Source organism: Tenrec ecaudatus, chromosome 2, assembly GCF_050624435.1.
Source record: "Tenrec ecaudatus isolate mTenEca1 chromosome 2, mTenEca1.hap1, whole genome shotgun sequence".
Lineage (NCBI taxonomy): Eukaryota > Metazoa > Chordata > Mammalia > Afrosoricida > Tenrecidae > Tenrec > Tenrec ecaudatus.
In genome coordinates this window covers 205009073-205025917 of record NC_134531.1, presented here as the reverse complement: position 1 = coordinate 205025917, position 16845 = coordinate 205009073, and the positions used below count along the sequence as shown (strand labels likewise).

At 53.3% G+C, this 16845-nt stretch overlaps 1 protein-coding gene across 1 annotated transcript; it reads right to left on the bottom strand.

Moving 5' to 3' along the window:
* Positions 1-3510: 3510 nt before the first annotated feature.
* On the bottom strand, positions 3511-16136 carry LOC142439627 (E3 ubiquitin-protein ligase TRIM11). Its single transcript, XM_075542150.1, has 6 exons — positions 15635-16136; positions 11634-11729; positions 8624-8854; positions 6379-6401; positions 6190-6290; positions 3511-5527 (listed from the first exon to the last, which is right to left on the bottom strand). Exons 1-6 carry the CDS (start codon positions 16040-16042, stop codon positions 4983-4985), a joined length of 1404 nt encoding a protein of 467 aa, XP_075398265.1. The 5' UTR covers positions 16043-16136; the 3' UTR covers positions 3511-4982.
* Between the last annotated feature and the right edge of the window lie 709 nt (positions 16137-16845).

Here is a 16845-nt window from a genome sequence, read left to right as displayed (position 1 = left end):
CATGTTATCACTTCATACCATATGATTAAAATGACATGCGAGATGGGCTAGGTATGGATGTAGGGCACGACCACCAAAGGTATTTTTAACCAATTCTTGTAAACATATTGACAGCAGGATGTGGAAACACATAATAGCAGCCCAGGCACGTGGACGGGAATTGATGGGTGCAATGAGTTACACATTTGGCTGCTAATCTTAAGGTCTGTGGTTCAAACTTACCAACTGCTCTGCAGAAAAAAGATGAGGTGGTTTGCTCCCATAGATTTAGTGTCAGAACCCCTGTTGAGTCGGCATTGACTGAAGGGCAGTGTTTGCCATTTCTGGTTTATGCCCTGAAAGAACTTGTTTTGACCCAGTGTCTTGCTATCCTTCAGCCATTCCGAGATCTTACAGGTACAGCGTAGGGCTGGCCCACAGGATTTTCAAGGCTGTAACCTTTTGAAAGGCCTATTTTCTGAGATCCCCTTGGGTGGGCTCGAACCAACCATCTTTCCATTAGTAATCCAGCACTTAATGCTTTGTACCATCCAGGGACTCTATACTCACCAATGCAGTAGTGCTAATAGCCTTCCCCCTTCCCTTAGTTTTCCATCATGACACCCTATATCTATTTTTTATATTAAAAAATTTATATTTAGGATTAGCCAGCTGGACTTGGTTTAGATGATTCCAATTTTGTAGGCAACATCTAAAGCATCATAGTCAGGAGCCAGTAGAATACATACATATATATACCTTCTTCTCACCCTCAGGCCTGATCAAGGTGTTGAACTTGGCTGTCAATTTCACAGAGCTTCTTCACAGCCTATTTGATCGGGCACTTGTTGGTCCTATAACACCCACAATGAACACAAGCGCATCTTTGGTCTTCATGGCGGACTCTGGTCAGAGGGAACCTGATGAAAGCATAGTGCGGTGCTCTTCCTCCGAGGCACCTGGGCTGCCTTCTTAGCCTCGGGAGCGGGTGATGTGCAGATCATTTTATTTTTAATGACCGTGGACCCCCTTCCAGCATAGCCTTCGTGGACTTTAACTCAAGCCTTTGCTTTGGCTTCCATTTGGGGAAAGGCAGAGGCTTCTTTGCCTTTGGCACCATCTTCCTAAAAACACTTATTTTCTTCATGGCATTAACCACATGCCAGAATGCCGTTCATGTGTTTTACTCACTTTCCCACTGTCTCATTTTACTGCTGAGCCACCCAGGAGGGCTTCTACTCAGTGAGACTGTTACAGCCTCAAGCACTATTGGAAGCCCCTAGAATTACAGCCACAGCCCTGCCTACCCCAGCTCTTCCTCTTTCAGCGCCTGGCTTCATCTCTCTCCAGAATCAGCATAGAACTTGTTATGCTGCTTCAATTACCCCGCTCACACTGAAAGGTCAGTTCCACCAGGTCGGAGTTTGCATGATCACTACTCACTGCTCTCTCCAGCCCCTGGTACAATTGGGGAACCAAGTGATAGTGGGTGGAACATCTAGAAAGGGAGTGATTGGTAGGTTTATTGTAGCAACCTGGCCCATAAGCATATGTGGGATTAATAAGATTGCAGTTTAACTGAAGAGCAAAGAGATAAATGGCTCGGCGAGCCTCCTGTCTCTTGCTCTCTGATATCAGACCAGTATGTGGCTGCCTTAGCTAGTTCTCTGCCTCAACTTGTAAGCTACACTACCTGTGGGACACCCAACTCATGGACCGTGCAGCTATAGTTTGAGGTTCCAAGACATGCTTCGCCACACTGCTAGTGTATACATCACTGGGGACTGTGGGACCCCATCATCTGGCTGACTGTTGGTGACCTGCCCTGCTGTTTGCTGCCTGTGGCCAGACTGCCTGTATTGCTCTACAGAAGACTCAGCTGTCTGCTTCCTTGACTTGCACCCAACAGCCCTCGTGAGTTGAAGCCAGTATATTAACTGTCTCATGGGAGTTGAATTGAGCTCTCTGTACTGCTCTGTGGACAAATTAGCTGTTTATTTTTTTGTGTTGTATGTATGTATCTATCTATCTAAAACTGTAAGCGTCCTGGTTTTGTTTCTCTAGAGAACCTTAATACAGGGAGAATTTAGTGGTGTCTTCTTAGCTCTAGTGGTACAGTGGGGAAGGATTGGGCTGCTGTTAGGCCAGGTTATCTAGAGAAACAAACCCAGTGACATTCATCATTTCATAAGAAAGAACCTTTTATCAACAAGTATTTTTAATATTAAGAAGGCATCCCAACCCAGTCCAAATCAAGTCCATAGGTCTGATGCTAACTCCAGAAGTCCCTCTTCATACTCAGGTACAGCAGGTGAGTAACACAGGAAGGTGATCTGGGGGAAGCAGGGAGATCACTGGCCAGGCCGGCAGGTGCAGATTCGTATGGATCCAAGGTCAGTGGGAACATGGCAAGTGCTAGCAGCTCTCAGGGCCAATCAGCCCGCATAGGACCACCCTTGAAGGCAGGCAGAGGCCCAGCAGGCAAGAAGGCAGAGGGGCAGAGAGAGGAAGGTTCCCAGCTTCTCATTCTTATTATACGAAGGCCACACCCCCAAGGAGGCATTATCAAGCTCACTTCATGGACAACTTGAACTCCAGCCCAAGCTGGGAGTGTCTCGTTGCCATAGTATCTATCACATCTGCTAACCAAAACACCAACAATCTGAATCTCCTGGCCACTCTGCAGGAGACAGATGAAGCAGTTCAGTATGATTTAAACCCTGGGAAATGTTAGGGTTTCAGTTCTCCTCTACAAGATTCTTCTCTGTCCTGTAGGGTCATTAAACTCAACAGCAGTTCGTTCTGGTACTTACGGATAGGAGCTACTTAGGATCCTGCTTAACCCCTCTCTGAAACTGGTGCTGTTGGGGCCACTGTGTGAAGCTGTCCTACTGTCTGGGTGATTGGTAGTCACCTTTAAAGTTCTAGAGGGGCCATCTAGACAGCATCAACATGACTGTCAGTTCTCCCGAAAAGACACAATCTCTTGGGGAAATTATATAGCAATATGAGGGGCTTGAAAAAGTTTGTGGGAAAATAGAATCAAAGTTAGTGAATTTTCCCACAAACTTTTTGGAGCCCCCCTGTAGTCATTTAAGTTCTAAAAATGCTCAATGGAGGAAATACGTGATTCGAAGGAATTGAGGGTAAAGAAATTCAAAGTGGTCTTAGAAATAATCACAAAAGAAAACCACTGGGGGTGGGCGGGGAGAGAATGAGAGAGTGAGTAGTAAATAAAATATCAACTAAGTTTTAAAAATAGCTATTAAATACAAGGGAACATGGAGAATGTATGTACAGTTATAAAAGAACTTATTTTCTTGTGTTAACTATGTGAAATGCGTACACATATTAGGCAAAAATTCCAAGCTGGTCTACGTTTTACGCGGTGTTTCTGCACTGAACTTGAACTGTATCTCCCCCTTTCACCACCTAGCATCTTGCCTTGGCGTCACCTGCCCCATGCCAGCCTTCCCATGATGCCCTGTAGTCCCACTTCTTAATGCGGGGATAAAGCAGTGGACACACCTCCAGGCAAATAGTAAAATTTATTTCACGTTAGAACACTGTTCTTAAAATAAATAAAATAGAGGGTAAAAAGAGAAGCTAAGGGTGAAGAAACCCCAAACCTCATAGCAGAGACAACTGTAGTTTCTGTCTGCCTATATGCCTCTGGGCTCTAGGCAGCCACTCTTCCTCCTCCAGGGAGGGACTGGGCAGAGCAGGGCCCTGGGTGGAGCGAGGGTTCAGTGAGTTTGCACTCAGCATTAGAGCCGCCCCAAGCTCCAACCTGGCTCAAGCCACGTTTCCCAGAAATAGCAGCTGACAGTTTCTGAACAGAGAGCATTAGCTCATGTAGTCACCATGGCCTGCAAAACCAATAGCTATCCAATGCACCCCACTTTATCAGCAGGGGAACCACACCGGAGTTCAGAGAAAGCCTCTCTCCAAGGTCACAGCTGGTGATGAAGCCTAACAGGGAAGGTGGAGGGGAGGCGCTGGGCTTGGGTCACCAGGATGCCATTGGCACCCGATGGTTGCAGCAAAAGAATGTGCCGGGGCACAGCAAGGCCACCTTCCTCACAGTTCAGAGGCATGCTCAGGCAGTCCCCCGAACCAAACGCAGAGCGTGGAAGCCATCGTGTGAAATAAACTCTCCGGACTCTGGTCTTCCTTGTGGACCTCCTAGGCCTACCACAGGGGAACCTGTGTACATGGGCCCGGAGGCACCCATGCGGCCTGCACATTCTAAGTGTGAGCACTCCGCTTGAACGGGTGCTTGTCTGTAACTTAGTCAGCTCCTTTGTTCAAGGACTTCACCTCTATTTTCCTCTGCTCTTTGGTTTTCCCAGCTAATTCTTCCCTGAAGACTCCAAATGCTGTACCATCACCACAGTCAGGGCTGGGATGGATTCTTACCAACCATCTTGTAACAAAGCCCCGAGATTGGCTAGTGGATTTGAGGGCAATCTAGAGGGTGGGGCTCTCAGTGAGTGGAACTCCATCCCTGGAGATGCCAGGAGAGCAGCATTGGGAGGCCCCGATTCACCCAGCGTTCAACGGGGCCCAGCCAGTGTGCTGGTGAGGCTCCTGTGGGGCCACCGGCCTGACCTGAGGAGGAGGCTGTTGGCAAGAGCTGTTGGCCCTGAATGGCCGGGATACTGTATGGCCCTGTATGTGGGGATGCTTGTTGGATGACCCTGCTCTCAGATCAGGTTGAGTGTCTTGCTGTTAAATACAGGTGGATGAGGTCTCAGGCCCCAAGTGTCTGCACAGTCTGAAGGGAAGGATCAAGGCCTTGCCTCCCCCCCCAACCATCCCCCCACACACACCTTGGAGAAGGGCTAGGAGATTCTCCCATCAGCACAAAGAGCATGATCCCACCTCCAATCCATCCCAAGGGGCCAGAAGACAACAGTGTGGGGCTGAGAGGCGGGGCGAAGCTCCCACAGGGCGCTGCGTACACACGGGGGGCTGCAGATGGCCAGGTGCTGCGCACGCCATTAGGGAACTGTTGCCTCCCCAGGCCCACCTTTCCCCCAGCAGATGGTCAGAGGGGAGGGGCTGCTGGACAGAGGTGAGAAGAGGGGCCGGAGCGTCCCAGAGAAGGAGGTCTCAGGAAAGATAAACAACAGTGACCCATCGGTTGTGCTGTAGAAAGAGAGATGTCCAGCTTCATAGTCCAGAAAAATCCCCACACGCCGGGGAGGGTCCCGGAGGGGGACAAAGGCCCTCTCAGGGGAGTTGTAATAGCTCCCCAGAAAGACCAGGATCCAGAAGCCATTGCCGGCTGACAGCTCCCCAGTCTCCTTCCTGTTGACATTCTCTCTGCACACACCCAGGGCCCAGTTGGCCCGCTCCCCAACCTCCACCTCCCAGTAGTGGCGTCCTGTGGTGAACCGCGCGTGGCCCAGCACGCAGGGGCCTGGGTCGAACCTTTCGGGGTTGTCGGGCAGCGCCTGCCGCAAGTTGCCCCGACGCACGCTCCTCCGGTCCTCGGACAGCACCAGTTCAGGGTTCGCCGTGTCTGGGTCCAGAGTCACATCCCCTACAGAGAGAGCCTCAGATGACCCCAGCATCTCCGAGCCTGGACGCTACGGCTATGACACCGAAAAGCTGCCTTTGCCCTCTGCATGAGCCTGAGCAGGCAGCCCACCCCGGCTCTCTCCAGGTCGGTCCAAATGGACTGTGGCCGAGGAGGAGTCGCCCAGGGAGCCTATCCCTTCCCCTTCACTCTCCTGCGGAAGTACGAAGTCCCCCCCCCCCCCCACCAGCTTTAGCTGGGACTCGGCATAACGAGAGGCCTGACTACTTGTGAGTCTCACCCTTTCCGGGAGCGAAGCCCAGCAGCGCTCCCTCAGCAGTGACCAGGGGCAGCTGTGCAGAGGCCCCAGGGATAAATGGACAGACCGTGGATGTCAGTGGGATGTGGAGGACCTGCATCTGCCCGCTTCCTGCCGAGAAACTGTAATTCTATTACCCTTCAACTCTAACTAGCAAGAACTGCCCACTCAGTCGGCGAGAAAGACTAAGGACAGGCTTTCTGCTGGATGCCCACACGCTGCCACCTCAGACCTGTGAGGGGTGGCCGTGGTGTGCTGTTAGCTGGCCTGGGACCCCTGCCTGTCTATGGCCCTGTGTGCAACAAGCAGCACTGGCCTGGCTACTGGGCCCCACTCTGTTCTTCCTCACACTGCCCACCGCACCCACCTCGGAATCTCTGCAAGGTCTCCACCAGCCCAGGGACCTTGCACACAGTCCGCAGCTCCATGGGCACCACTTCCGGTGGCTGCAGTTTTACATCCTGGATCCTGGTGGGAGAGCGCAGGTGTCACTCGCCGCAGCGAAGCCCCCACCCCCACCCAGCCCGCCTCCCCAAGGGGGTTGCAGGACTCGTACCTGTTCAGGGCATCTCTGATGTCCTGTGGGAGAAGATAGACGCGGCAGTCAGTGCCACTAGCACCCAATCCCAGTCCTTCCCTGCTACCCAGGTGGTCCCTGGTCCCTCTCTCAGATCCCTCCAAGCTCTGGGCACCAGTCACAGATGGACCAGAAAGTTGCCCTGGGGCTGTCCTGAGCATGGCTGGCCCACAGAGTTACTAGGTCTCAGCTCGGACACAGAGTAACTGGAGAGATGGTTCCAGGGAGTGTGTACTGTGAGGGTGCACCTTCATGGGAGTCCATTCTGTTCTCCATGCTAAAAGCAATCTAGTGGATCAAGTTTGACATCTCAGGGGCAGCAGGTGGGAAGCCTCCTTTGTACCCCGAAACACTGGTTCCACTCTGAAGGTTTTGCAGAGGCTGGGCAGCGGGCACCCTCTCCACACCCATATCGCCAAATTCACCCAACCTTCCCCAGCATGAGTGTTTGAGCCGCTCGGGGTGGAGCCTCGCACCAGAGCGCCAGCACAGAACAGTGAGAAGACACTCACTGCACCTGCGTGTGCACAGTCAGGTCTGACAGGGCGCAGGCCCAGGTACTGAGAGTGACAGGCTCACAGGGCCCCTACTCGGCACCGGGCCTGGGCTTGGAGCTGGCAGCACATTCACTCACTCAGGCCTCATCGCAGCCTGTGGAGTGCAGACCCACGCACATTCCAGAGGTGGGAAGACCAAGGCACTGGCAGGACAAGCATGTTCTTTATTGTCCACTCACCTGCCCCGAGGCTACATGGAAGGAGGGAGTTCTAGGATTTTGGCTTTCGAGGATGGGGTTAGGGAAGAAGTACGGCCAGAGAAAGCCCAAGTGCTGGGGAGGAACAAGCCCCACAGGGCAGAGCAGAGAAGGGGCCATGGGCACACAGAGATGCCAGTGTCAGATAAGCAGGGCTGGAGAACAGAGACCAACTGCAGAGGCTGGCCTGGCGGGCCCTGAGCATGGGCTGTGTAAGCAAGCAGTGAAGAGCCTCAGGCATGGCAGGGCCCAGAGGGGCATAGACAGACTGGCTTGTGGGTGGTGGAAGATGGCAAGAAGTCCAGGGAGGAATGTGGTGTGAGCAGGAGGGGAAGCCCACAGATGTTTCCAGGCCTGCCTTCTGGCCTCCTTTCCCCAGTGTAGTGGAGTGGGGAGGACCTCCTCTCCTCTCCCCGCATCTGCCTCCCTCCTTAGTGCCTCAGGCCCTATGGTCCCAAATCTTAAATTGGTGTACTCCCCGGTGCTGCTCCACTAAGGCCCTAGATACCTGTGCCCCCTACCATGCAGCTGCCGAGCCAGTCTCTAACGAGGCCCTGGAGGGATGTTCCGAACCTAAATAAATCACAGGCCTCCACCCTCAGCCCCAGGCTGCCCCGCAGAACACAATGTCCCTGTGTGCTGTTGGCTCACAGACAGGAGACACCCCAGTGGGTTAAGCACCAGCTGCTAACCACAGGCCAGCCTGTGAAGCCATCAGCCACTCCCTCCAAGGAAGAGAGGGAGGCTGTCTATGCCTGTAGAGACTGACAGCCTTGGAAACCCCGAGCAGTTCTACTCGATTACCATAGATAGTGACCCCCTTTGTCTCTGATTAGAATAAGAAAACATGAAGCTAACCCAGGACTGATGGACCTATAGACAATAAGTAGAATAGGGAGTCCTGTGGGGGACAGGAGCTGATCATCCCGTTCGAGAAGGCGGAGAATGTTCTGAAACGGAGTGCGGCAGCCAGTGTACTTGATGTGAGCGAACTATGGATGGCATGCCTGGAAGAGCTCCCGATAAAATGGTTTTGGAAAAAAACAGACAAACGTGAGGCTAAACTAAGAATCAATTTGCGTGACTTAATACATGCCATTTGATTGAGTTTTGAAACGAACTGAAACAAATTTTAAAAATGAATTTTCCCCCCTTTTTAGCTCAAAACGGCTGGGCACTTGTTCTGGCTTTTGTCCCCTTCGTTTTGCAGAGGACAAGGCTCTGGCAGGTGTGCATGGTATCAGGAGCCTGGGCAGGGAGCTGCGCCCTCCTCCTGGTAACTCTCACCGCACTTTCCCACGCCTTTTAACCAAAAGAGCATTCTCCTGCCCGGCACCCTGCTGGCTGAGGTGTCCTTTCGCCCCAGCAGGCAGGTTCACCCACAGAGGGATGGCCAGAAGATTGGCAGGTGCGCTGGGCTCCCTCTTTGCCCACCCATCCCACCCCTAGTGGCCCCGCCAGGTAGCTTACCTGCAGCAGCCCCAGCGCAGGCAGCTGGCAGCGGCCCTCCAACTCAGAGATGAGCGCTCCGAGGGCGGCACTCTGCTGCACCAGCCTGGCAGCATTCTCCCGCAGCCGTGGCAGCACCTCCAGCTCCTCCTCCTCCAACTTCTGCAGCAGCTGCTGTTCCTCCTCCACCAGGAAGCGACGGAGCCGCTCAAACTCTGTCAGGACGTTCTGCCGTTGGCTCTCAACCATCTTCTGCGGGTGGGAGGACAGCCGAGACTCAGGGGCATGCCACTTCCTCGTCTCTTCCCTCCCCGCGCTCCAAAGCAAGCACTCAGCACTGCCCAGCCTAGCAGCAGAGGTGCACAGTGCCCCTTCCCCACACACTTCCAGCAACATCCAAATCTACAAGCTCCTATATGGCCAGGGTAGGAACTCAGCGAACAGGAATTCCTTAATTCTGGACAGGGAGTAGAAGAATTCACACAGCAAGGGGCACCATCGCTTCACCAATCTTTGGCTCAGCAGCGAGTGTGGACAGCAGGACGTGCCTATCTGATCTCAGGGCAGCTAAAGTGAATGAAAGAGAAATGATGACACCAAACGGTGGTTGTGATGACAAAGTGCAGCACTGAAGTTAGTGTGCCAGACCTGGAATTAGACAACCAAAGGGGACCAGCACCTTTGCTATTTCTCGAGCCGAGATCTGGAAAGTCAAGCCTCACGTAGCAATATGGAAGGATTCTATGGGCACAGTATTGAACATCGAGGAAGAATGAAAAGAAACTGGAACGAATCGGAGTCGCTGTACGAACTGGCGTGCAGCCATTTTGAGGGAGCGTGTTCAAGGAGGAGGAGGAAGCAGACCTTCACCGAAGGCAGCCGTAAACACTCGGGCTCCGGGAATGGGCAGACGCCAATGGGGACACTTCAACAAATAGGTGCGGCACTACCCACTTCTCTCCCCCAGGACATTTGGAAGACTGTGTGGGAGTTACATAATCTGGTGTCATTTTGAGGATTCAGTGTATGGGGTGGAGTCTAGCCTGTCAATCCGGAGATAACTAATGAGACCTGTGTGGGCGTGGCCTCAGAATTCTGAGAACGGCTGTTTCCTCTTGGGAGGCAAGACACACGCACTCTCCCTCCTGATTCCCTTGAAGACGCTGTACTGACAAGGCTGGCTTCCTGCGAGGCATCCCTGAGGAGAAGCCACATGGACCTACTACCTTGGTGCAACCAGACTTGCAGCCGGACAAGCCACGTAGAGACCCCCGCCAGCGCTTGAGATGCTTACAACGCCACTGGACCCAAAGACTTTCTCCCTACTGGTCTGTGATCGTCCTGCATTCGGTATCATTGCAAGTTTCATGAGTCTGAAGAGGACTTTAAAGATTGGTATTGGACGTATGGGCTAATATCAAATTTATGGGCTTTAACTGGATTGGGTTGGGATGCTTTCTCGATGTACAATTACCCTTTATATAAAACTCTCTCTTATACACAAGAGTTTCTAAGGATTTGTTTCTCTAGTCTACCCGGACTAACACAGCAGTTTCCTGGTTAACTTTCTCAAAGAAAACCATATTGGTGCCCCTTCCCCAAAAACGATGCTCCAACAGAGGGCGGGAATTAGAGAACCGTATTATTAATAGCACATGCACGCAAAGTTTTGTGGAAGACAATTAAAACAGGGATGCAACAGTACACAAACAGGGAGCTGTCAGAAATCCAAGGTGGCTCTAGGAGAGGACATGGACTGAAGGATCCCCCCAGTCGGAGCAATGTTGACTGAAAGCAGAGAACAGAGATGTTTACCTGTGTTTTGATGAACTAAAACTATCCCGCTGTGTGGCTCCTCACACATCAGGGATAATAATACAAAGAGCGGGAATGCCACAACACTTCATTGTGCTCATGTGGAAGCGGTACATAGATCATGAAGCGGTGGCTCAAGTGGGGAAAATGTGACATTTAAAATCAGGAAATGTGTGTGTCTGTGTGTCCTCTATCCTGTCATCAGTATGCTGGAGAAAAACAATACAAGGAGCTGGACTCTAGGGAGGAAAACATGGCATCAGGAGTGGGGAAAACTCACCACGAACCACCTGTGATAGATGACACCATCGCGCTTGCTGACTGTGAAGAGGGCTTGAAGGAATTACTGAAGAAGAGTGAGGACTACAACCTTCAGTATGAATTCCACAACATACAGAAAAGAACAATCCTCACACCTGGACCCAAAAGGAACGTTAGGACAAAACCGAGAAATGGTTGAAGCCGGCAAGGTTTTCATCTTACGGGGATCCACAATCAATGCCCACGCAAGCAGCGGTCAAAATCAAACGACAGTGCTGCATCGATAATGTCAAAGACTTCACATGATAACAAGCAAAGCTGTCACCTTGAAGACGACAGTGTGTCTGAACCCAGAACCCAGCCCTGATCTTTCCAATGGCCTGTTGGTCACGTAAAGAGGGACAATGAATAAGGAAGACCAAAGAATTGATGCCTTGAATCATGGTGCTGGTGATACTAAATATACTGCAGACTTCAGGAAAAGAGAATTCTATTAGAAGTAGAGCCAGAATGCTCCCTAAAAGCGAGGATGGTGAGACTTCACCTCACGTGCTTTGGAGAAACCAGCCTTAAGTTGCAGGCCAGCAAAATGCAGAAGACCGTCAAGGAGATGGACGGACACAGTGGCTGCAACCAAGGGTCCACAGCAGTGGTCACAGCAATGGAAAGGATCCAGGAGGGATTTGTTCTGTTCTACAAGCACCGCTATGACTCAGAATCGACTCGACGGCACCTAACAGCAACAACATCCGACAGCAGTGCTTCCAAGTTTGGAGTTATGAACAGAGTTCTGAAGGTCTGGTTCCCCGAGGTGGGACCTTGAACAGCCAAGCTTCAGTGAACAGGGACGCTTGCGTGCCATCTGGGGCCTCCACTGCAAGAAGTGTCCCATGGGCCCCGCTGGCCATCCCACCCTCCTAGGATCTTAGGAGCCCGGACAGGCTCAGCCACCTGCCTGCCATAAGGCACAGGTCTCCTCTGCTTGGGCCTGGAACAGTAGTGCATCTTCCATTTGCTTCCGTAGGTGCTCCAGGGATTTCTCCAGCTTCCCCTGTGGGGAAAAAATGCACAGTGATTGACAACTGCCACAGAGACCCTCACCCCACTTCCCAACCATCTGCAGGCAGCAGGTCACATGGAGTCACCAGGACCCACCTATCTCCAGGCTGGGCCCTGACAACCCTGCTCTACCCTGACAATCCTGAGAATGTTCATGCCCATCCATTTGACGCTCTACTATTTCACCTAGATTCTATAATTTATTGCCATGGCCACCTAGAACTCTCAGACAATGTTCACGATTATGGGGTTTATTAGGGAAGTTAACAAGTTACAATCCATGTAAGAAGTGTTCAGAATTCAGTTGTTCAGTCAGGCACGTTACAAAGTTCTTCTAGTTAATCAATGACCAAGGCGCAGGCCACCCTGCTGCAGGCCTCCACCTGAAGGCACTCAGCTACAACTCCACAGGTCAGTGGCCCGAGCTCCCCAAATGAAGTGTCCAGAGGCGCCCCACCCCACAAGCCACACTCGTGCCCCAAAGTATTCAGCTTCACTTGCGCTGTGGGCTGGGAAGTCCAGGGCTTTGTTGTGCTCTGGGGCTCCCGGTGGTGCTGCTGCCCCTCCTCTGGCATTTCTCTCATGTCAAAGCTGCCTTCTTGGATCGAGGTTCACTGGGTAGGGATCTTGGGGGTCCAGAGACTATGCTCCACTCTTGGCTCTTGCTGGTGGTGACTGCCCCCCTCTTGATTCTGAGATGGTCCCCTTTCTACCCAGCAGAATGGCACTAACAAGCACTCACAACTGTATCTTATCCGTAGCTTTCCCCACTTTCTCTTACACAGACCTATCAGGAAAAGATCGCTTGGTGGAAGTTACAGAGTTTAAGTCTAGAAGAGGCACCTTAAAGACTTCCCAGCACTGTACTTCCTACTTGGGTTTCACTGCGTGGCTCGAGACCCTCCTACATGTGCGGCTCAAGAGACCATTACTCAGGACTGTTCGACCACAGCTGAGCCCAACCACTCACTCGTAGGGACTACATGAAAAGAATGTGATGCCCCGAAGGGGATGGGGGAAAAATAAAATTTATCAGAACAAGGGAAGTAAGGTACCTTCCAGTTTGTATGACCATCTGTGCTCATTTCAACATGAGCCTTCTCTCCCCACGGCTCCCTGTCAGGGGCAGCATCAGCCTCTCATGATGGGCTGAGAACCCCAGTTCTTCCCAGTTAGTCACTAATGAGTCTGATGTTTCTTTCCAACATTCTCACATGGGACACCTTTCTCATTCTCAACCCGAGTGTCCTACACTATCTCTGCCAGACTCTTACTGTACCTCTACCTGCCCAAGTGCCGTGCCATGCCAGCCAGGCCTGATGGCCTCTATCGTTGACAAGGTCAGCACACGCTCCTCTGCATTTGTGACCTCCCATAGCTGGCCAAAGCCACCAAGCTCAACTCTTGTCTCCTATCTTGGTTCCACCAGTCTCATCTGTCTTACCAGTTCCCAGGCCCCAGCTGAACACTGACTTTCCATGAGGGCCACTCACACCCAGACAGCCTTCTTCCCTCCAAATTCCTCGCCATGTCAACACGCCTTGCACTTGTCATGGTTCAACTTAATCACAGTCAGCCACAGGTGGGAAATGGTATTCTTGCCTTTCTCCCAACTTTCTTTCATACAAGGTGATGGTGAGAAAGCACTACGAGCAAGCAGCATGATCTACATGTGCTGACTTGATGATTCCACTGTTTGCTACAAGGGCCTGACCATCTTGTGTCGGCATGACACGATGCCTTTATCTGTTATGAGAATCACAGAAAGACCTGGGTCTTCAGAGTCACTATGAGAAGTCAGAGAACCAGGCTCCTGGGGACTGAAGTAGTGTTCATGCCCATGTCCAGCACTCCTACATGTCCATGGTCGGCTCCTTGGTCAGCTGCCACCAGGGGTCTGATGGTCAGCTCATGTTCCAGATGGAGACGAGGGTCCAGAACTCTGCACATGTAGCTGGTGGTAGGACCAGTCTGTACCCAGGCTGCAAGCTGCAAAGTAGTTTTCTAATTGCACTTATTTTTTTTTTTTTTGCCTCTGCTGCCTCAGCTCAGTCTCGCCCTTGCTCTCAGATGACTGGATGCCCAGCCTCAGGGCAGCCTCCTCTTAAACGTACAGGCTTGGACACCTTACCTCCGCCCTTCCATGTACACCCACGTCTCCCAAGGCCTCACCTACATGCCTCCACTTTTCAGGAATGCTTCTCTAACGAGTCACCACCTCTTGTGAACCATTAATCGATTTGAAGAATCACAAACAGCATTTCTATATATATATATATATATAAAAAGCAGGGGGCGGGACTAGAATATAAGCTATCCGAATACATCTGACATAGTGGAGACCTTATGGGTCAGAACGCAAGACTTTCTTTCTTTTCTCCTCTGACCTGGACTGTCCGGCGAAACCCACCTTGGAGACTGTCTTCCCACCTGTCCACAAAGCCCACAAAAACTTCTGCTTCCTGTGACTGTTTCCTTTCTTATAGATCACACACTGGGTCCCCCTGGCAATTTCCTGCTTCCTCACGGTGGGAACCTGTCTGGAATGTGATGCCAGGACAGAGTTAACTCAGCTCGAACGGCCCTTCCTGGGAGGTCAGATATTGCCAGGGACTCCTCAGCACTCTCTCAGCAGAGATGACAGATGCCACCAGGGAGGGAGCTCTTTCTGGGCTCCATGAAAAGTAATTCATGTAGAATGCAGCTTTCCCCCTCTAAACGGTCAGTGGGTGGCAGGTAAAAAGCACCCCTGACTTTACAAGGAGGGTCAAGGATTATTTCATGAGATTTGCTTGCCCCAGGTCTGTGGAGAGCCTCTGGGGGATGTGGGGGGAGGGGTGGCTTTTGGGAGCTTGGTGACAGGATAAGACCGTGCTGACACTTCGGATGTGTGACATTCTGGTGTGCTGATACACCTCAGTACTCGTTAGACTTCAAGGCCAGAAACACCCACTTACAAGGATTTTCAACAACCTTCCCAGCCCAAATATGGGGCAAGTGCCTAACAAATTCATTATTGCACTTCGGAAACTGTCCTTTGGGCTTTAGCTAAATCTTGATTTCAATATTAGGTTAAACCCCGTATTTAGGGTGCCCTTTAATATGCCCTGGTTGGGGGGGGGGGTACTGGTCATGTGCTGGGCTGCTACAAGGCCAGGATGTCAGTTCAGAACCCAGAGCCGCTCCACGGGAGGAAAGATGAAGATTAGAGTCTCAGTCGCCTCCAGGGGCCAGGCCACCCAGTCCTCAGTCCTCTAGGATCTCCGTGAGTCAGAACTGGTTTAATGGCAGCAAGTTTGGTCGGTTTTCCTTTTTCTTTTTGCATAACACGCATATATTTGGCCAGGATGTAAAATGCAAAACTGTTTAAAGCCAGTTGCGAAATGCTGCTGGTGCATGCAACACCCTGGCTTCCAAAAAGAAACCGGTCAGCAGGTGAGTGAGCAGGCCTGGTGGCCGCCAGCCCGGGCGAGGCTCTTCACTGCCCGTGTCTGGTTGGGTTTTAGGAAAGGCATCACTGGAGGAGAAAACCAAGTGCCACTTACTGAGTCGGAGCCATCGCGTTCCAAGGTCAAAGGTGCCCCCTGGCACCGTACCCCGCAAGGTAATTCGGACCCAGGTCTTTCCAGACCCAGGTCTCTACCTCTTCCAGCCGTCTTTTGGGGCCGGGAGCCCAGCAGCAGCTCATGGCTCTCCCTCCCCGCCACTCCCCCAAACCTCCAGGCAGGGCCGGGGCGAGAGGGGTGCAGGTCCACACACGTCGCAGACTGGCTCCCCCGCTCCGACTCAGAGAGGCCTCGCGTCTTCCTGGAAAGGGTGGGTCCAAGCCGCCACGGAGGGTCGGCCACCTGGCGCACAGCCGCCTCCCCCGCCCGGCGCAGCGCCCGGGGTGCCCACCTTGAGGTCGTCGGCTGCTTCCTGCAGCGGGCGCACGCAGTGGGCCCAGTGCTCGCGCGAGCGCTCGCAGGAGGCGCACAGCAGCCGCAGCTCGTCGCCGCAGAAAGCCGCCAGCGGCTCCCGGTGCGCGGCGCACACGCCCTGCGGGACGGGAGACGGCGGGTGCAGGCGCCTGGCCATCTCGGCCATCTTGGCGAGCGGCCGGTTGGGCCGCAGGTTCCTCTGCGGGGACAGCTCCCGGCACTCGGGGCACGCGTACGGCCCCTCGGGCTGGCCCCAGCAGCGGCTGATGCACTCGCGGCAGAAGTTGTGGCCGCAGTCCGTCATCACGGGGTCCGTGAAGTAGTCGAGGCAGATGGCGCAGGTGGCCTCCTCCTGGAGATTGGCCGACAGGTCCGGGGCGGCCATGGTGCGCGGGGACCGCCGGGCGGCAGGCTCGGGACGCGCGGGGAGCGGCGGCGGCGGCCCCAAGTTCGCGGAGCGCGCGCGCGACGCCGGCGGCTGCCAGGCCCCCCCAGGCCGCGCTCGGACAGGAAGCGGAGCGCGCGGCGGAAGCAGGAAGCGGCTGCGGGGGGCGGGGGGCGCTAGGAACCACCCGCTTCGCCCTCTGACTGGCTCGGGCCGGTCACGCGGCCCGAGTGACGGGCGGAATTGGATGGCGTTCTCCGGTGACCTGGCAACGCCGCCGCCGGGGCGCGCGGCACCCCGAGAGCTGGGGGACACGGCTGTGCGGAGGCCGGGCTCCCGCACGGGGCCTCCTCGCCGCCTGTCAGGCCAGCCCCCCAGCGACGGCGCCCTTCTCCATCCTTCCTACCGTGACCCAAAAGTTGCCTTATCGAGTCCCCAGGTGGGTTGTTCCAGCATCATCACCGACCCCCGCCCCCGATAGTGCGCCCCACTCCCCGAGCCCCAAACCAAACCCATTGCCCTTGTGTGGATTCTTAGTCGCGGTGACCCTGTCGTACGGAATAGAACTGCCCCATAGGGTTAGCGAGGCTGCAAATCCATATGGAAGCACACTGTCCTGTTTTTCCTCCCGGAGCGGCTGGTTTTCTGCGACCTTAAGGATAGCAGCTGACGCCAATCTTTTCCTGGAAGGAGAAAACCTCCGAAAGCAAACTCACTGTCACTGAGTCATTCCAACTCATTGCGACCCTACAGGACAGGGTGGAACTGCCCCTGTGATTCCTGAAGGCTGTGAGTTTTTATGG

Coding starts and splice junctions, on each gene's coding strand:
- LOC142439627 (XM_075542150.1), bottom strand. CDS start 16,042: ATGGCCGCCCCGGACCTGTCGGCCAATCTCCAGGAGGAGGCCACCTGC. Junction 8,855..11,633: donor AGACCTGTGCCTTATGGCAG/GCAGGTGGCTGA, acceptor TCCCACCCGCAG/AAGATGGTTGAGAGCCAACG. Junction 6,402..8,623: donor CTGCGCTGGGGCTGCTGCAG/GTAAGCTACCTG, acceptor CTTCTCCCACAG/GACATCAGAGATGCCCTGAA.